General features: G+C 39.9%; 1 protein-coding gene across 1 annotated transcript; it reads left to right on the top strand.

Moving 5' to 3' along the window:
* Window positions 1-777: 777 nt before the first annotated feature.
* LOC134730988 (uncharacterized) lies at window positions 778-20495 on the top strand. The gene is made up of 4 exons (XM_063606837.1): window positions 778-929; window positions 6954-7013; window positions 16160-16274; window positions 20412-20495. Exons 1-4 carry the CDS (start codon window positions 852-854, stop codon window positions 20471-20473), a joined length of 315 nt encoding a protein of 104 aa, XP_063462907.1. The 5' UTR covers window positions 778-851; the 3' UTR covers window positions 20474-20495.
* Window positions 20496-21642: the final 1147 nt, after the last annotated feature.

Here is a 21642-nt window from a genome sequence, read left to right on the forward strand (position 1 = left end):
TGGGATTACAGGCGTGAGCCACTGCGCCCAGCCAAGATATATCATGTTTCTTATATGATCCATTTCCTTGTCAGAATTAATTGGTAGTTAATCTAATCCAAATTGGTCTAAAGAATCCATACCAATGAACCACCTGAATGAATGAGGAGTAGCTAATGTACTCAAATGAGCCAGTTTCCCCACCATGGGATTTTTAGATTTTATACTGGAGAAATACCAAATCAATTTCATTTCAGTGATTGAAACTATAAACTGTAAAATTCGTTGGCAATCATGTTTTCCATCATGTTTTGAAAAGCAACCTGCAATGAGGAAGACAAATAAAAATATAGAGAAATGCGAAGATGAAAGACTAACAGAAAGAAAGATGAGTGCTAGCAACATTTCGATCCTTACTTACTTCCGATTGTTCCTGAGACCCAGAAACATTATTTCTCTCAAGATCTGAGATAATCAGTATTTCTATAATAAAATTTCTCTTTCTGCTTAAATAAATTGTAGCTGAGTTTCTGTCATTTACCATTAAAAATGTCTGATTAAAACTGAGAGGAACATGTTTATATGTTTAGAAAAAAGTCAGAAGAAAGGTTGAAGATACAAAAAGACTGAGAATTTGAGAGTATGTATATCCAAGATAGCAATCCTGTTTCTGCTTCCCTCTGAGGTAACAGTCCCTGCCCCAAATCACTATTCTCTTTATGACCTCAATCCCTAGACATAGCTGTTTGAATCATGAGAGGGCACCTGCCTTCCTTCTACATCCTAGATGAACTGGTCTGAGCATGTTCTTCTGTGAAGTTTATAATTGAGATGTGTGGACACTAAGCTCATAAAGAATCAGGGCTAAGACTATGATGGGTCATATGCAAGCTGATGCTGAGGAAGCCCACCATAAGAACGGAGAATGGAGCATTCTGCAGAGAGCAGAGGTGACTGGGCCTCTAAAGGGGGTGGGGGTGATTGAGGGAGTAGACACTTTTTGTTTTTTTAATAGAGACAGGGTCTCACTCTGTCACCTAGGCTGGAGTACAGTGGTATGGTATCATAGCTCACTGCAGCCTTGAGCTCCTAGGATCAAGTGATCCTCCCATCTGAGCCTCCCAAGTAGCTAGGACCACAGGCATGTACCATCATGCCCAGATAACTTATTTTATTTTATTTTTGTTTTAGAGACACGGTTTTGCTATGTTGCCCAGGCTAGTCTTGAACTCCTGGCCTTAAATGATCCTCCTGCCTTGACCTCCCAAAACACTAGGATTACAGGTGTGAGGCCATCATGCCTGGCTCCTGGGAATAGATGCCTTGATTCATGCCAATCTGTACATTGTTCAAGGGTAGGAGCTTTGGAATCACTTAAATCTATCTCTGAGCCCTGGCTCCCCTATCAACTTGTGTGACCTTGAACAAGTTACTTAACCTCTTTAAAACTCATTTTTCTCATCTGTAAAATGAAGCTAATAGTAGTATCGTTCTCACAGGATTGTTAGAATCAGAAGAAAGATGCATGTGAAGTGCAGAGCAGTGTCTCACAGTAAACTCACAGTTAATGCTAATAACATAGCATAATCATATCCAATGCTACATGTAATAATTATAATCAAATACAATGACATAAAAGGTAAGCTCTTTCCAGTTCCAATTCTCATTAATCTCAGATACTGTCTTCATTTCTCAATGAAATCTGCGTATCCTTGAAATATCTTTTCTTTCTATTTGCTCTGGTTAGACTAAGAATTTGTTCTTGACAAACACAGTGAGAATGTTTGCATCCCAATCCCCAGGGTGAGCTTGGACAAGTTACTTCCTTACCCGACATTCAGCAACATTGCCCCCTCCATCCGTCCTGAACGCTCTCTTCTCTTGGCTTCCGTGACCAAGAGAAGCCAAGGAGTCTCCTGGCTTTCCTCCTACCCACTGGCCATGGTGTCCCTCTTATCCTGGCTCAGCCTCTTCTGCTTGTCTTTAAATGCTGCATATTCTCAATAATCATTCCTAAGTGTCCTCATTTTTCTCACTTTGTATTTTCTCCCTAGGCTATAATATCGGTGCATGGTATCAATTATCATGTAATTGAAACTTTGACTCCCAAAAGGTTATCTTCAGCCCAAACCTCTCCTAATCTCCAAATCTGCATATCTCACTACCCACTCAACATTTTACCTGGAGATCTGAACGAAAGATTCATCAAAATCTACAAATTCAAAACTGATCTCATGATCTTTTCCTCTAAAACTATTTCTCCCGACCCAAGGGTTTTCTATCTTGATACCACCACCCATCCACTCTTCCAGTTTTGCAAGCCAGAGACCTGTAGACATCATCTTCTGCCTTGCGTCTTAGTCCATCAAGACTTGTTGATTTTACCATCAAATTGTTTCTTGACTTTGTCAACTGCTTATTCTCTATTGCCATCACTCTTATTCTAGCCATCATCATCTTTCTCTTGGACCCTCACACTGTACTCAGAAATTGTCTCATTGCATCCCATTTTAATCCATGCTATAGTCAAAGTTTTATTTTAAAAATAAAAATATGTTCAATGCAATAGCTTTCCATTGCTCTTTAAGATAATAATCAAACTCCTTATGGCATGCAAGGATCCTCTGTGATCTAGCCTCTCGGGAAGAAAAGGAGTGCGTTGGATCTGGCTCATACTGGCTGGCACCTGCATGCAGATGGTTAAATATTTTGGAAATTTGCAAGCTGATTGCTGAATCATGGGATGTGGGGAGAGTATGTATCCTGTGGAAACTGGCAAATGCTACAAAGGGTTTTCCCCACACCTCCCCTCTCTCCTCCATGCAGGAGAACCAGTTTAACAGCACTCGGTTCTCTCTCCAGGCTTAACCGTTCTTTCATTCCGTACTTTAACCACATTGACCAACTTTAAGTTTCTCTAACATGTCATAGTTCCTTATATTTAAGAACTATCAAATATATTGGCTGCCTTTCCCGGAAACTATAAACTCCAAGAAGTCAGTGACTCTCTGTTTGCCAAACATTAAATCCTCAGTGCTTTTCAGTGCCTGGCGCATAGTTGGTGCTAGGTAAGTACCTATTGAATAAGTGCCTGCCCTCACATGGATTTTACAGATCTCAAAACAATGTGATGTCTGTGATAATGCCCTAAAAATGATGAAATAATACATAGATATGATTATGGATATTAAAATGTTTCCTGAACAAATAGATTTTTTCTATTTTTATTAGTTTTTTCTATTTTCCACTTAAGATGGTATCACAATTTATTTTCTAAATGATGAAATGTTTGTTTCTCTAAAGCATCATAATTGAATCATGATATTAACATGTATTTAACTTGAATTAGATATGACTTTTGTTATAATAAAATTATGTTCCCTAGCAAGAAGACTCAGGCAAAAAAAATGTTTTTAATTATGTCAGAGTAAATGAGGGTGATATTTTCAATGGAGTCTTTAAAAATTCTTCTTTCCTATTTTAAAATTAGCTTTCCAGAAATGCACACTCTATTCTTTATATGCTGATACAGCTAAAACATAATAGTAAACTATTTTCTCACGAAGAGATTTGTTTAAATTATCAGAACTCTCTTGGAAAACACTTCCAGTAACTTATTTAACTTGAATTCTAATGAAGTGAAAATTGCATCATCATCATAATTATTAAGATTATATCCACTGGCAAAATTTTTCATTTATATGGAAAAAATATGTTCATTGTTATATTGGTATTTTTAACCATTCATACATTTTTCATTCTTCTCTCTTCTCCTCCAGTGAATATTTTTTTGGTCTCTACGGTACTCAAGGCAAATTATATTTAGTTTAACATGTGAACTAATTAGTAAAGGCAATACTTTTTGCAAATATCATATTTTACTTGGTATATCTATTTCTCCCACATTATTGCATCTTAATTTGGGGATACTAAAATTCTCCACCATGGGATAATATGGGCTAAGAGTTGCTACTATTTTCCATAATTAGTGGTTGTTGTTTTTTAATTTTTATACAAGGTGTGATTTAGTAGATATGTTTTAGATTGACTTTGAGGATCTAGTCAATCTCCCATGGTTTCAAGTCCAAATTATCTCCATATTAGGCATAACAGAAACAAAGATGCTACATAGAATAATCAGACTAAGTGGTCAACTCTCAGTTCATGAGTTGGCCTCTCCCACTGGTTTTCTTATTCTTGTATCTGGATGTCATCCAGTGATGCAATGTTCCTTGCTTGTAAAATTGCACATTTATGCATCACCTTATTAAATTTGCTTGTGTGTCTATCATTCTGAAAGTGCTTCTTGTTCTTTAGTGAAGCATTGTTCTAGTTATGTGTTGCCTTTTCCTGTCAGTACACACTATTTGTTGTAATTAGTCTCTGGCTTCAAGTCTATACAAAATGAGCAGACATTTGCACAGTCTTTCAGTTGCATCTGATCATTGTGGACAATAAGCCAATGATTTAGACAAAAAATAACCTCATTCTTTTCCTTAATAAAAGAAATAGTTTGTACTTTTTGCTTGGATCTTATTTGTACTTCATCTGTCCTCATGTTTGTCTAGATAGATTTACCTTATATAAACATTTTTCTCTTTTATTTATTTATTTATTTTGAGAGAGGGTCTCACTCTGTCACCCAGGCTGGAGTGCAGTGGCACAATCTCGGCTCACTGAAACCTCTGCCTCCTGGGTTCAAGCAATCCTCCTGCGTTAGCCTCCCGAGTAGCTGGGATTACAGGCATGCACCACCATGCCCAGCTAATTTTTGTATTTTCAGTAGAACAGGGTTTCACCATGTTGTCCAGGCTGGTCTCGAACTCCTGATCTCAGGTGATTCACTTGCCTCAGCCTCCCAAACTTCTGGGATTACAGGTGTGAGCCACTGTGCCTGGCCTCCACCTTTTATTTTTAAACCAAGCATTATAATATAAATACCAGTAATGTTGTTCTGTTCAAAATTTAGTATTTTTCCTTTTTATGTGACTTACAACTTGTACATCTTATTAGACTTTCTCCCTCAAGCTCATGCACTACACCAGGCAGAGAAATTCATGAAGATAAGCATTTAGGTAATGGCCCTCAAAAAACAAAACTGGCTTAATGTAAAATCGTTGTTGTTGTTTTTTTTCTTTAATCTTCCCCAATTTAAATCTTTTAATTTAAAAGTAAACTTTACTGTCGAAAACGCAAACTTGGGGAGGGCAGAAAGATCACACACAAGGCTGCCACTTCACACCTGGAGGGTTGCACGGCAGCCAGGCAGAGGCGCTCCTCACTTCCCAGTTGGTGCAGCAGCTGGGCAGAGGTGCTCCTCACAATGATTTTTTTTTTTTAATTATCATTAGGTACATGGTTCATGTTTGTAATCCCAGCACTTTGGGAAACTGAGGCAGGAGTATCACTTGAGCCCAGGATTTCAAGAACAGCCTGGGAAACACGACAAGACCTTGTCTTTACAAAAATTAAAAAATTAGCCAGGCATGATGACACGCACCTGTAGTCCTAGCTGCTCAGGAGGCTGAGGGGAGAGGATTGCTTGAACCTAGGAGGTTGAGGCTTCAGAGAGCCATGATTGCACCACTGCACTCCAGCCTGGGTGATAGAGTGAGACCCTCATCTCTAAAAAAATTTAAAAATAAATAAATAAATAGTACATTTTCAAATACTATGTCCAACACACCTCTGGCATTTACTCCACTCTTGCTTTCTCCAATATTCCCTAAGCCCCTCAGATTAGGCCAAATCTCTTCGTTAAATGCTCTTATAATACAATTTTCTTTTCTTCTTTTTTGAGACGGAGTCTCACCCTGTCACACAGGTTAGAGTGCAGTGGCATGATCTTGACTCACTGCAACCTCCACCTCCCAGGTTCATGTGATTCTCCTGCCTCAGCCTCCTGAGTAGCTGAGATTACAGGTGTGCACCACCATACCCGGCTACATTTTGTATCTTTAGTAGAGATGGGATTTCATCATGTTGGCCAGGCTGGTCTTGAACTCCTGGCCTCAAGCAGTCCACCCGCCTCAGCCTCCTAAAGTGTGGGCTCATGTCAGCATGAGCCACTGCGCCTGGCCCTTACATATGTAACTTTTAACTCAGTTTGTAATTATATATTTATTTTGAGATCAGTTGATTACTAAGTTTCCCTGTAGACTGTAAGCTCAAGGAAGGCAAAGCTTGCATTAATTAAGGTACAGGCTAAAATGCTTTAACAAATAGAACTCCAAATAATGTCACTTATACAAGCTGCACATATATAATTTTTTCATATAACCTTCTAGCACTGATGGGATTGCTCTGCTGCCCTCAATATGTAGCTTCCATCTCTCAGTCAAGCTGCCAAGTTCTTGCTACCTCTTTGTCAATAAGAAGAGGAAAAGGATGAGAGGTGCATAAGTTGAATACTTTAAAAGCTGAGCTCTCTAAAGTAGCAAACACTGCTTCCACTCATTACATTAGCCACAACTTGGTCACATGAGTACACCTAATAGCAAAAGAACCTGCACACTGTAGGCTTTAGCTGGCAATTATCAATACTAGGGAAGGAGAGGAAATTAAATATAGGGAGACAGGCCAAACACGGTGGTTCACGCTTGTAATACCAGCATTTTGGGAGGCTGAGCCAGGCAAATCACCTGAGGTCAGGAGTTCAAGACCAGCCTGGCCAACATGGTGGAGGTTGCAGTGAGCCGAGATTGCACCACTGCACTCCAGCCTGGGTGACAGGGCGAGACCCTGTCTCAAAAAATAAATACATAATATAAATATAGGGAGACAACTAGCTGTCTGCCACAGATCTGTGTCTTATTCATGAACACAGTGTCTCTGGAGCCTACCACAGTGCCTGCTCCAGAGCACCTGCTCAACAAATACTCATAAGATGGATTGATGAATGGACCTCACATCTTCATGCCATCACTGACATCACCCATACCTTATTCTCACCCCTTCCCTCTCCTCTACCCAAGGCAGCTGTGGATCCAGGAGACCAGGAGACCCAGGAGATTTCCAGAAGCATGAGAGTAACTGTATGTACAGGTTACAAAGTGGCTTTCTTGCAAGGGTGAAGCTGGTGAGGTTGACTGGTATCCGTGCTATGAGAATCTTTACGGGTTTTTTTTGTTTTTGTTTCTGTTTTTTATTTTTTTTTTATTTTTTTGAAATGGAATTTTGCACTTATTGCCCAGGCTGGAGTGCAATGGTGCGATCTCGGCTCACTGCAACCTCCACCTCCAGGGTTCAAGCAATTCTCCTGCCTCAGCCACCCAAGTAGCTGGGATTACAGGCATGCACCACCATGCCCGGCTAATTTTGTATTTTTAGTAGAGACGGGGTTTCTCCATGTTGGTCAGGCTGGTCTCGAACTCCCAACCTCAGGTAATCCACCTGCCTCAGCCTCCCAAAGTGCTGGGATTACAGGCGTGAGCCACCGTGTCTGGCTGAGAATCTTTAATTCCTGAAATGAAGTGAAGACTTTTCAGAAGATATCCAGGTGGGTGGGTTTTCCAGGTCCAGTCATCTTTGCCACATCATCCACCAATCTAAGTTGAAAGTGTGGCAGTTTCCTCTTCTAGTTGAACAGAGAGGTTGTTGAAATGAAAACACACACATCTCCAAAAACCCAACATTAATTCTGAGTGATGGTCCTGTGCAAATTCAGAAAAAGAGAAAAAAATTTTGTTTTTCACAACTGAGCTACACTTCTCATTATCAATGAAAACAGATGGGAAATAGGACAATGACTCTTCAAGGAAAATGTAATTGCGACTGTCTCTATGCCCACCTAGCACTTTCCATAGCACTTTTCATGTGGTATTATAGTTAATGACATTGTGAGATATTTGTGAACTGAAAGCATATCTTGTTTTTATTTATATTTTCCCAAGCATTGAGTAGCACATATTAGTACTCAACAAAAGTCTGTTGAATGAATCAGTGAATGAATGGAGAATTAATGAATAAGTTAATGAATCTCCTGGGTTATTGTGTTAAAAATGTAACTGCAGGAATAAGAGGTAACTAGAAGAATAAAACTTCTGCCTCCCTCCTCTTGAAAGAAACTGATCTCAGCAACTTGGCAGGGCCTTTGGGAAGAAAAGGCGTTGGCCATTGTAAGAAATATTTGGAAACAAGGGAAGAAGACAAAACTATTTTTTTGCTTAGCCTAAAAAATGTGAAATAGTAATTCAGTTATGGAAGAAAAAGACATTTCCCAACTTCCTTTTAGAACTGGAATTCACTGTCTCTCAGGATTAACATATAGCTTTGGAAGGTGGTGTGTGTGTGTTTTGTGTGTGTGTATGTGTGTGTGTATGTGTATGTTTTGTCTGTGTGTATTGTGTGTGTTTTGTTTGTATGTGTGTGTGTTTTGTGTGGTGTGTGTGTGTGTTTTGTGTGTTCCTCACTGCACAGTTGGAGGAATAAAGTGCCCTTCCTTCCACTTACAGTGTTCTCACAGGTTTACTTCTCCTGGGGAACTCATGCCCACCGTGGATATTGCCAAGCTATCTGGGGAGTGTCAGCACAGGTTATGGACTGCCCTGTTGACAGGGTCTTTGGCTCTGTCACTGCCCCCCACCCCAAGAACATTACTTCAAAAGCAAGGACTCTGAGTTAGGAAAATATACTTCTGTGGAAGAGAATAGCATGGAAACAGATCAATCTCTCTGGCTAAGAGGCATCATCTCTGTCTTAGCCCACGTGGGCTGCTTATAACAAAATACCATAGACTGGGTGGCTTATAAACAACAGAAATGCATTTCTCACAGTTCTGGAGGCTGGGAAATCTGCGATCAAAGCACCAGCAATTCAGTGCCTTGTGAGGGCCTGTTTCTCATTGTATCCTCACATGGTGGAAGTGGCAAGGGGTCTCTCTTGGGCCTCTTTTATAAGGGCACTAATCCTATTTACGAGGGCTCTGTCCTCATGATGTAATCACCCCTCAAAGTCCTTGCCCCCCAGTGCCATCACCTTGTGTGCATAGACATCAACATATGAATTTGGGAATGGGGAACATAAACATGCAGAACATAATGTTTCCCAAAACAGTTTCCCAAAAGGAGGGTAGAAATCTGCAGAGCAGAAGTCAGAAACATGACACATGGGGTGGAAGAAGCCAGGTTAGGAACAAGAATGAGCTCAAGAGGAGTTCCTTTATGAATGTTGTAGCTTCTTGGGTGCTGTCCCTATGGCAGAGGTCCCCCATCTTTTGGGCACCAGGGATTGGTTTTGTGGAAGACAATTTTTTCAGGGACTAGGGGCGGGGTTGATAGTTTCAGGATGATTCAAGTGCATTATGTTTATTGTGCACTTTATTTCTATTATTATTACATTGTAATATATAATGAAATAATTATACAACTCACCATAATGTGGAATCAATGGGAGCCTTGAGCTTGTTTTCCTGCAACTAGATGGTCCCATATGTGGGTGAGGGTAGACAGTGACTGTGCTAGTCCATTCTCATGCTGCTAAGAAGAAATACCCAAGACTGGGCAATTTATTAAGAAAAGAGTTTAATTAACTCACAGTTCCACAGGGCTGGGGAGGCATCAGGAAACTTACAATCATGGTGGAAGGGGAAGCAAACACATCCTTCTTCACGTGGGCAGGAAGGAAAAGTGCCAGGCAGAGGGGAAAAAGCCCCTTATAAAACCATCAGATCTCATGAGAACTCACTCACTGTTACGAGAACAGCATGGGGGTAACCACTGCTATGATTCAATTGCCTTCCACTTGATCCCTCCCACAACACGTGGGGATTACGGGAACTACAGTTCAAGATGAGATTTGGGTGGGGACATAGCCAAATCATATCGTTCTGCCCGTGGCCTCTCCCAAATCACATGTTCTCACATTTCAAAACAGAATCATGCCTTTCCAACAGTCCCCCAAAGTCTTAGCTCATTCAAGCATTAACCCAAAAGTCCAAGTCCAAAGTCTCATCTAAAACAAGGCAAGTCCCTTCTGCCTATGAGCCTGTAAAATCAAAAGCAAGTTAGTTACTTTCTAGATACAATGGGGTTACAGGCATTGGGTAAATACATTTCAGATGGGAGAAATTGTCCAAACAAAGGGTCTACAGGCCCCATGCAAGTCTGAAATCCAATAGGGCAGCCATTAAACGTTTCAAAATGCTCCTTTGACTCTATATCTTACATGCAAGTCACACTGATGGAATAGGAAGGCTCTGAAAGCCTTGGGCAGCTCTGCTCCTGTGGGTTTGCAGGGTACAGCCCTGCTCCTGGCTGCTTTCACAGGCTGGTATTGCGTGTCTGCAGCTTTTCCAGTGCAAGCTTGCACAATGCAAGCTGCTGGTGGATCTATCATTCTGGGGTCTGGAGGATGGTGGCCCTCTTGTCACAGCTCCACTAGGCAGTGCCCCAGTGGGGACTCTGTGTGGGGGCTCCAACTCCACATTTCCTTTCTACATTGCTCTAGTGGAGGTTCTCCATGAGGGCTCTGCTCCTTTGGCAAACTTCTGCCTGGACATCCAGGCATTTCCATACATCCTCTGAAATCTAGGTGGCGGTTCCACAACCTCAATTCTTGACTTCTGTGCACCTACAGGCCCAACACCAGGTGTAAGTCCCCAAGGACTGGGGCTTGCATCCTCTGAAGCAACAGCCTGAACTGTACCTTGGCCCCTTTTAGCCACAGCTGGAGTTGAAGTAGCTGGGATGCAGGACACTATGTTCCAAGGCTGCATAGATTGGGGTGCCTTGGGCTCAGCCCATGAAACAATTTTTTTCTCCTAGGCCTCCAGGCGTGTAATGGAAGGGGCTGCCGTGAAGGTCTCTGACATTTTCCCTGTCATCTTGGTGATTAACATCCCACTCCTTACTACTTATGCAAATTTCTGCAGCAGGCTTGAATTTCTTCCCAGAAAATTGGTTTTTCTTTTCTATCACATCGTCAGGCTGCAAATTTTCAAAACTTTTATGCTTTTCTTCCTCTTGAATGATTTGCCACTTAGAAATTTAGGGTATCTCCACCAGATACCCTAAATCATCTCCCTCAAGTTCAAAGTTCCACAGATGTCTGGTGCAGGGGCAAAATGCCACCAGTCTCTTTGCTAAAGCATAGCAAGAATCACTTTTGCTCCAATTCCCAACAGGTTCCTCATCTCCATCTGAGACCACCTCAACCTGGACTTTATTGTCCATATCACCATCAGTATTTTGGTCAAACAAAGTCAACAAGTCTCTAGGAAGTTCCAAACTTTCCCACATCTTGTCTTCTGAGCCCTCCAAGTCTCTAGCAAGTTCCAAACTTTCCTACATTTTTTATCTTCTTCTGAGCCCTCCAAACTGTTCCAACCTTTTCCTGTTACACAATTTCAAAGTCGTTTCCACATTTTTGGGTATCTTTATAGCAGCACCTCATTCTCTGAGGTACCAATTTACTGTATTACTCTGTTCTCACATTGCTATGAAGAAATACCTGAGACTGGATAATTTATAAAGAAAAGAGGTTTAATTGACTCACAGTTCCTCATGGCTGGGGAGGTCTTAGGAAACTTACAATCATGGCAGAAGGGCAAGCAAACACGTCCTTCTTCATATGGTGGAATGAAGGAGAAGTGCCAAGCAAAGGGGAAAAGGTCTTTTATAAAACTATCAGATCTCATGAGAACTCACTCACTATCATGAGAACAGCAAGGAGGTAGTCACCCCCATCATTCAGTTACCTCCTACAGGATCCCTGTAGGATCCTGGAGATTATGGGAACTACAATTCAAGATGATATTTGGGTGGGGACACAGGCAAACCATATCAGTGACAGATCATCAAGCATTAGATTCTCATAAGGAGCACACAACCTAGATCCCTTGTGTGCAAAATTTACAACAGGGTTCATGCTCCTATGAGAATCTAATGCTGCCATTGATCTGACAGGAGGTGAAACTCAGGCAGTAATGCAAGCCACAGGGAGCAACCATAAATACAGATGAATCTTCACTCTCTTACCTGCTGCTTACCTCCTGCTGTGTGGCCCAGTTCCTAACAGGCCACAGATCTGTACCTGTGGACCCCTGCCCTATGAACTTGGGAACAGTCACATTTGAAGTATATTTGATATCACTCTTGAATTACACTGAACAATGTAATAAAGTTTGAGGAAACTGTTCTGTATACTGCAATGGCGGGTGGCGGTACAGGAGAGTGGGCCTTTACTTCATTAACCTTGTCTACCTTGGTGCCCCTGGATAGGAGCTTATAGCTTTTTACCAGGCTTGCAATTGAGCCAGAGTAGGGCAGGTGTGCTCTGAGGGGACCACTCTCACACAGAGGGGAGTCAAGATTTCAAATGGAAAATAGCAGCTCCCTTCCCCAAAAGGCAGATAATTTTTTTCTGACCTACTCCTTAGTTGAATCTCTTTGGGTTAACTTGACAAAGAGTTAATAGACACCAGAATCCTTAAAAGAATCATATCTGTAGTTAATCTTGTCTTTCATATTCCCATTTATAAAGAGTTTGCCTATAAGTAAGAGGCCAGAAAGCCTACAGATATTATGTAACTTAAGTCTGTCATTGTTATCTGAGTGGTTCCAGTGATTCATGGGACCATTGGTGGGAATGAAGGTGGCATAATGACTGTATTTAAAGAACATAGTACCTTAAGTACATGAAACAGTTTTATAACTGAGTCCTTATTAAATAGCATTTATCTCATAAGCTTAATGTTAGTTAGGTAACTATTGAAAAAGTGTATACAATGCTTTTATAACATATTGTTTCCAATATAAACAGATTATAACCTGTTCTCAATTTGAATGTATCATCTCCAATCTGAACACACTAACTCAAAGCTAAAATAGCCATTCAGCTGTTTATATGGACATGCTTTTATATATAATTTTTATGTTTAATATGTGACTGCTGATTTCTCTGTTAAATCTTCCAGAAATTATCCACCCTTTTCCATGGTTTACAATAATTCCAGATTTCCTATTTAAATAGCATCCACCCAGCAAGCACTCAAGAATTACATATTAATGACAGCCATGCTAGCAGTAATGTAGAATGTAAGGTGGACTAAATTAAACATTTTTTAAAACCATCCATCATGCATTAGATTTTTTTTCCCATGACAGAATTTCAGTGGCAATGATGAAATCTCAGGGTTTTCACAGGGAAATTTGCCCCTGATTTTGTCTGCATCCCCCTTCCTTTTGCACCACATCTTCTCCCAGGGATTCCTCCAGTAAGCATCAATATTTGGCCCTAGCACCCTGCCTGCCACTCCTCAGCTGCTGTTGGGAGTGGAACAGCCACCTACAGCAGTCGCCTCAGGACTCCTCTTCCTCTCAACAGACCCTGTGCGGGAGTGCCTCTCCAATCTCCTCCAACATCCATGAGAAACAGCTTCCAAGACTCTTGCTGTAGAGGTGACATGTGGCCCTAGCTCTTTGGAATGTTCTCTGGCCCTTGAAGTGATTAGGAAGATAAATTAATGCAGTGCCAACACTGATTACAATGAGAGGAATGCAAACCAAGTTGCCCACGGAAATTGCCATTTTAATACCTGACCTGGTCTGCACGTCTGTCAATCATTTGGCAAAAAGTCAGTTGTGAGAAGTTTCCTGGACCAGAAACCAGTTAATCTGAATTTTCCTCTGAAAGCCTAAAGTCAGTAACCTTGGACTGTCTTTTAATGAATTAATTAAGAATATTCATTAATTAAGTAATTTTAGCTGGACTAATTATAGAGATTAGTTTGGTCCTACATAGGCACAAAACTGACCTGGTTTCTTTAGTGTCTTTAAGCTCAACTGAAACTGCATCATGTAAATTCTACGTTGATTCATAGCCTTTCTTTCAGGTACCAGGAAAGCATCTCTGTGTAGAGATGATTTATCACGGTAAATGGGCCATGATGCTGCAGCTTCCTACTTATTAGATTATTTTCCATTTCCACTCTCAGAATACATTTCAAGTCCTGAAAAGTTTTTCCTGGCAAATAGTAGGCATATAAATATTCCTTGAATGAAAAAATAATCTTAGTTTCCTTTTCAATTTATAAGACAAAAATTTTCAATAAACTTCTCATGTATTATTTTATGTGTCCGTTTTCCAAAACGTGTACTATTTGTTAATGAAATCCCTATAATAGTACTACCTGTCAAAACAAATAATACACAATTTGGAAAACCTACACATAGTACTACCTATCAATATGTATACACATACATATATACATATTACATATATATATATATAACATGTAATATATATATATATTACAATTTTTACTAAAGAGACAGGTCTCATTACATTGCCCAGGCTACTCTCAAATTCCTGGGCTCAAGTGATCCTCCCACAATGGCCTCCCAAATTGCTGGGATACAGGTGTGAGCCACCATACCCAGCCTATTAAAGGATTTCTATTGTCAAATGCTTTTTAGAAGGTTTAGATAAAATATAATTAAGATTAGTTTACTCCCATTCTGTAGGTTGCCTGTTCACTCTGATGGTAGTTTCTTCTGCTAGGCAGGAGCTTTTTAGTTTAATTAGATCCCATTTGTCTATTTTGGCTTTTGTTGCCATTGCTTTTGGTGTTTTAGTCATGAAGTCCTTGCCCATGCCTATGTCCTGAATGGTACTGCCTAGGTTTTCTTCTAGGGTTTTTATGGTTTCAAGTCTAACATTTAAGTCTTTAATCCATCTTGAATTAATTTTTGTATAAGGTGTAGGGAAGGGATCCAGTTTCAGCTTTCTACATATGGCTGGCCAGTTTTCCCAGCACCATTTATTAAATAGGGAATCCTTTCACCATTTCTTGTTTTTCTCAGGTTTGTCAAAGATCAGATGGTTGTAGATGTGTGGTATTATTTCCGAGGGCTCTATTCTGTTCCATTGGTCTATATCTGTTTTGGTACCAGTACCATGCTGTTTTGGTTACTGTAGCCTTGTAGTACAGTTTGAAGTTAGGTAGCGTGATGCCTCCAGCTTTGTTCTTTTGGCTTAGGACTGTCTTGGCAATGTGGGCTCTTTTTTGGTTCCATATGAACTTTAAAGTAGTTTTTTCCAACACACCAGGGCTTGTCGTGGGGTGGGGGGGAGCAGGGAGGGATAGCATTAAGAGAAGATATACCTAATGTAAATGACGAGTTAACAGGTGCAGCACACCAACATGGCACATGTATACATATGTAACAAGCCTGCACGTTGTGCACATGTACCCTAGAATTTAAAGTATAATAAAAAAAAGATTAGTTTACTTACTGAATTATTTGGGAGAACTAAGTTGTTTGAGGTACTAACAATCAAAATAACATATTTTGGGAATGCCCAGAGCATAATTTATTTCATTCCCTAAAAATTGGTGTTATGTTTTATTAATCATTAAAATTAAATATGTCTTGGGTAAACTAATTAAAATTAGGTGAGTTGGGTTTGCCTACTCCCCGGAACTAGAAGAGTTCCTAAATAGTAATACTAAAATTGCTCTTAAGTTAAAGACCTGACAAGCTTAGAATTCATTAAATGGCCTAAAATTTAGTCGAAAATGTAACAAATGTACTTGTAGGAGTTACCTAATTGTGACTTTTTTTCATATTTCTAGTTTGTTTTATATTTTCTAAATAACAGTAATAATACTTATTCAGTGGTATATTGTTTTTCCAGTATAAGATTCACATTCTTGGCATTTTATGATAAATGAAGATGGGTAATATAAGGAAAATTTGTCACTGACTTGGAGATGGCCAGCAGAGACTACTTGGCATCCTTTCAGTGAATCCTGGGAGTTAGCAGAAAGATCCTCTGGAATTATGTAATTCTATAGGGATGTGACCTTTGATACTTTCAGGCTGTCTATGCTTTTGGCAAATCTTTGAGGATAGAAGTTAAGTTGTAGAAAACTGATAACAATGTAAATCATTCCTGTTCATGATGATGTAAATTAATTTTGTCCCATAAGGAAAATAAATCTCTATAAGTCACATTTGAACCTGTTTTAGCATCATACTAGTTCTCTCACTAATTAATGACATAATCTTTGATAAAAGTTTATTTTACATTTGTATAAGAGTCATGATTTTACCATTTTGAAACTTACACTTTAACAATAAAATATGTTCCTGCCTCTTAGAAGTCTGTAATCTGAAATGAGGAAATACATATGCATCATATCTATAATACATATCAAAATTTGTTAAATTCTCTGTAGGAACTTGAGAGTTCATTAGAGAGAAGACTCCTACTGTTTAGAGAACAGAGATTTCAAGGAAGGATTAAGGCTGGCATCCTGATAGCAAAGGTGGAGACAAAGGAAAGCATTCCAGGTGATAATATTATACACAAATAGACTGAAATGAAGAAGTGAATTGAATGTTGAAGGAACAATTAATCAGTTTAGTTAGTTTAGTCAGAACGTATACCGGGAAGTTGTAAAATTTAAGGCCAGAAATGAGGAGATGGCTGTTTATCAGAAGAAGAGATAGGAAAAGGAGGAGCAATTATTTCTCTTGGGCACTTCCTCTAAAACCGTTATTTTAGTTTTGAAGTTAACATGGCCACATGATGATTTTTAAGGCTATAATAAAAATATATTAGAGAAAGAAATATGAAGCAGCAGCTTGAGACACTTAAAAGTCAATGATCAGTGCCGTTTTTATACACAACATGCCCCTACCACCACTCTTGATTCCTCCCCACGGACAGTGCATCTCTCCCTCCATCTGGCCCAGGCAGTCTCTACCTGATGGGAGACTTTGACTATCTCTAGGTGAAAGGTAATGGGATGGTGGAAATAGTATGAGTGTTGATCCAGACAGATTTGGGTTCAACTCTTGGCGCTGCCACTTACTAACTCAGACTTACCTAGGCGACATCCCACACAGTCAGAATAGGCATGTCTCAGCCATGACTTACATGAAAGACTTAGGAAATTTAAGTGCATAGTGGTGCCAAAACAGTAAACAAAACTAGAATATTTAGAACAAGGGAAGTGATAGTTCTGCTCTGCCCTGCCATAGTCTGGAAAGACTGCATTGTTTATAACATTAAAAATTAAGAAACTTTTGCATTAAAATGGGCCTGGCCAAGGGTGGAGGGTCTTCTTATGGAAGGTAGTTGTATCTAGGTCATATGGCCCTGACATTGGCTTTGGGGGTGGGAAGGTTTGGGTATAAGGTGGCTGGGGAAGGAGAAGATGGGTAGGGAATTCAGTGTTCTTACAGAAAAAAAAAAAAAAAAAAAGAGTCTCAGGTACCTAGTATTGCATTGGCCCCTGGAGATGGTAAGGAGTTTGTATGACTTCACACAGGAAATTTCAAGCAAAGTTCGAGACTCCCTATCAAGATCTCAGTGATAATCCAAATAACACAGACTTAGGGAGGAGGGGAGCATTTTAACCTCTATTCTAGTTATATGAGAATATGGAGTTGGCCAAGTATTTGTCACAGAAGAATGGATAAACAAAATGTGATATATACACACAATAGAATATTATTCAGTCTTAAAAAGGAAGGAAATGTAGATACAAGCTACAACATGGATGAACCTTGAAGACATTATGCTAAATAAAATAAGCCAGTCACAAAAGAACAGATGTTATGATCCCACTTATTTGAGGTACCTGGAGTAGTCAAATTCATAGAGACACAAATTAGAATGGTGGTTGCCAGGAAACAGCAGCAAGGGGGGATGGGAATTAAGTGTTTAAAGAGTACAGAGTTTCACTGGGGGAAAATGAATAAATTCTGGAGATGGATGGAGGTGATGGTTGCACAACAATGTGAAATATACTTAATGCAGCCGGGCACGGTGGCTCATGCCTGTAATCCCAGCACTTTGGGAGGCCAAGGCGGGCAGATCACTTGAGGTCAGGAGTTCAAGACCAGCCTGGCCAATATGGTGAAACTCCGTCTCTACTAAAAATACAAAAATTAGCCAGGCGAGATGGAGTCTCGGTCTGTTGCCCAGGTTGGTGTGCAGTGGTGCAATCACAGCTCCCTGCAACCTTGACTGCCTGGACTCAAGAAATCCTCCCACTTCAACCTCCTGAGTACCTGGGATCACAGGTGTACACCATTACCCGTCGCTAAAAATGATGGACATTTTAAAGATTAGAATGATATGTGAATATTGTGGAAGAACTTTAAATGCTGCTCTAATCTTAGTGAGATAACACATTGTAGTATTTTGAACAGGAGAATGACATGTTCGTAGCTCTTAGCCAGGAGCCTGTAATCCCAACTACTCGGGAGGCTGAGGCAGGAGAATCTCTTGAACCCGGAAGGTGGCAGTTGCAGTGAGCCAAGATTGCGCCACTGCACTCCAGCCTGGGTGACAGAGTAAGACTCTGTCTCAAAAAAAAAAAAAAAAGAAAAAAAAGAAAAAAATGAAATATATTCAATGCTACAGAACTGTATACTTAAAAATTGTTAAAATGTTAAATTTTATGTTATGTGTATTTCATCACAATTAAAATTATATACACGCAATTTAACTACCCAGGTCTTCCGGGTATCTTCAAATGAATATTTCCTGTGTCAACAGATTGTCCTGCATTGACCCTCTCTTATGTTCCTTATCCTCTTATCACCTCTCCGGAAAGTTTCAACTTTCCCCATCATGTTTTCCTCATCCCTTCCCCAATCTGGACACTTCCATTCCCCCAGCAGCTAGAATTCTTAAGCTTTCTTTAGTATCTGAAATATTGCTTGCTCCTAGCATAAGGTTTGGTGTTTTGCTCCCAGCATAAGGTTTGGTGGGTTTTTTTTGTTGTTGTTGCTTATTTGTATTGTTTTGTTTTGTTGGTTTTTTTGATGGAGTCTCACTCTCACCCAGGCTGGAGTGCAGTGGCACGATTTCGGCTCACTGCAACCTCCACCTCCCGGGTTCAAGTGATTCTCAGCCTCAGCCTCCTGAGTAGCTGGGATTACACACATGTGCAACCACGCCCAGCTAGTTTTTGTAGTTTTAGTAGAGACGGGGTTTCACCATGTTGGCCAAGCTGGTCTCGAACTCCTGACCTCAAGGATCCACCCACCTCAGCCTCCCAAAGTGCTGGGATTACAGGCATGAGCCACCATGCCCCACCTCCTAGCATAAGTTTTGAATCATAGTATTTCTCCCCTTTCCCTGTGTTCACTGAAGGGTGAGAAAGAAGAAGAAGATTCAAGTCTCAGGGAGGAGAAGAGGAAGATCATTTTCCAATGGGGTTGGAGTTTGGGTGTTTAGTTTGTTTTTCTTTGGTTATCCTTAAGAATATAAAAGCAGTCAGATAGCCTCCCTCCATGAATCTACATAAGAGATTCATATCTCCACTAGTAGCATAACTTCGGGTACTTAAGTAAAATAATAGCTATCTTCTTCTCTCCTTGGTTGTATTTCAAAACCCTCTTCCACTGAGTTAGCATGGGAGGGCTCCATGACCACCAGCACCTTCTCAATAGCTAGAATGCACCCACCGTCCACCCCTGTCCCACCCTGTCTCAAGGTGTAAGAAACAGCTGATAGAGTCTTACCACATTGGTCTAGTAATGAGAAATAAAGCTAATACAGGTGAAGCCTCTAACAGTTCCTAACACAGATGCTTAAAAAATGATGGACATTTTAATTTTTTTTAATAGAGATGGAGTCTGGCTCTGTTGCCCAGGTTGGTGTGCAGTGGTGCTATCACAGCTCCCTGCAACCTTGACTTCCTGGACTCAAGAAATCCTCCCACTTCAACCTCCTGAGTAGCTGGGATCACAGGTGTACGCCATGATCCGTGGCTAAAAATGATGGACATTTTAAAAATTAGAATGATATGTGAATATTGTGGAAGAACTTTAAATGCTGCTCTAATCTTAGTGAGATAACACATTGTAAGATTTTGAACAGAAGAATGACATGTTCATAGCTATGGTTCAGGAAGATGAAACTAGCACCAATGAGAAAGATGGATTGGAAAAGAATGCAATTAAATGCAGGATGAATAATTAGGAAGATATTGCAGTAACTGCTAGAAAAAGATATTAAGGACTTTTCTAGAAAAGCAAATGTGGCAATAGAAAGGAGAGGATCAGTGCAAGAAACCTGTCAAGGTAGAACAAATGGAATTTAGATCACCAACTGACTAAGGGAGAGGGAAGAAGAGAAAGCTCAAACGTGACTGTCACCTATGAGTCTACACTGCTAGGAATATATTGGCCACTAGCTGAGAGGTGAAAGTCTACACTGCTAGGAATATATTGGCCACCAGCTGAGAGGTGAAAGTAGAGGAGATTTGGTAGAAAAGATGTTCAATTTTGTACATGCTGAGTTTGAAATTCCAGTGAAACACTTCAGTGCACCAGCTCAAGCAGGCAGGTGAAAATGTCAGGGTTCAGTTCGGTAACAATTTTATACTGTATTGAAAGAATCACTTCATGGAGATTAGATCAACCAACATAAAACTTAGGGACATGTTGACATTTTATTCTCTCCATCAGATAACTTTCAAAAGAAACTCAAACATTCAGAAATCATTTTCACTACCAAGAAAGCAAGTTAAGAAAAATAGTTATTTCCAAGGTAAGAGGAAAATATAAATTATAAATAAATCCCTGAAGGTCTTGCCTTTAGAAACTGTATAGAAAATGTGCTTTTACTGACCTCTAAGCCAGAAAATGCTTTTATCTGTGTAGTATGCTAATTATATTTCTGTGTCTGAAGATTGGTTTCTATTTCCTTTGCTTCTTCATATAGTTTTAAAAGGCTTTCTTTTCTTTCTGATTTTTCTATATTCTAAAATGTACCCTTTCAAAATACAACAATAATACGCAGCTTAGCAATTTCCTTTAATATGTACAATCAACTTTTTCACATGTAGCTGACTGTATCTTATCCTTGTTTGAAATATTGAAAAGATGTGATAGAAAATTGGCAAAAGACAGTGAGAGAGGGAAGAGGTTGTGAGACAGGCGAGGCAGGCAGGTTATTTCTGTACTGTCTCAGACACATAATTTGGCAAAAAGCTCTGATTCTAATAATCAGCATTATCATTTTCATTCAGCTTTACTGAAAATTTTCCAGTAATTTTTTGAGGAGCCTTGATACTTGTAGGATAAAAGATAATTCTCTCTTAAAACATCAGAAATTATTTCATCCATTCTATCTTGTTATAAAAATAAGAATCAGTAAGGCATGGATGTCTGAGATTGAATGGCTGACTTGCTCATTTTATAGTCACCTGATTTGGAGTAGCATCTGAGATAATCTATAGAGATATTGTCTCTGTGCAATAGCTATTTTGTACAGCACATATAATAATGATACCCACTAACATTTCCTGAGCCCTTACAATAGGCTAAACAATTGCTACATATAATTTTATTTGAGCCTCACAGCAATCCTAGGAGGATGACGGATTGTCACAGACAACTCCATCGTCACTGGGACCCTGCAAACGAAAGCTCCATCTCCAGTGCAGAGAGTGATAATTGTCATTCTCAAACTTTTCATATACCCAAGTTTAGAAACACTTTGACTGGATATCCTCTCCGACTGGAGTTTGAGCCTTCATTTTACTACTGTCACCAGAACTGGAAATTTCTTCAATGCGGTCAGGTTCTACCCAAACCAGCCACCCTTTCTCTTCCATCATGACTGATTCATGAATTTGTGAATGAACGTGTGCCTTCGTCAAACCACAAGCTGAGTCTTCCACTGAACTTGAAGCCT

The sequence above is a fragment of the Pan paniscus genome, chromosome 7 (genome assembly GCF_029289425.2).
Source record: "Pan paniscus chromosome 7, NHGRI_mPanPan1-v2.0_pri, whole genome shotgun sequence".
In the NCBI taxonomy this organism is placed as follows: domain Eukaryota; kingdom Metazoa; phylum Chordata; class Mammalia; order Primates; family Hominidae; genus Pan; species Pan paniscus.

Excerpts from the sequence above, each read along its gene's own strand:
- LOC134730988 (XM_063606837.1), top strand. The coding sequence starts at position 852 with ATGATGGGTCATATGCAAGCTGATGCTGAGGAAGCCCACCATAAGAAC. Across the intron at positions 930-6,953 it reads GCATTCTGCAGAGAGCAGAG|GCAGCTGTGGATCCAGGAGA; the intron begins GTGACTGGGCCT and ends CCTCTACCCAAG. Across the intron at positions 7,014-16,159 it reads CCAGAAGCATGAGAGTAACT|GAACTTGAGAGTTCATTAGA; the intron begins GTATGTACAGGT and ends AATTCTCTGTAG.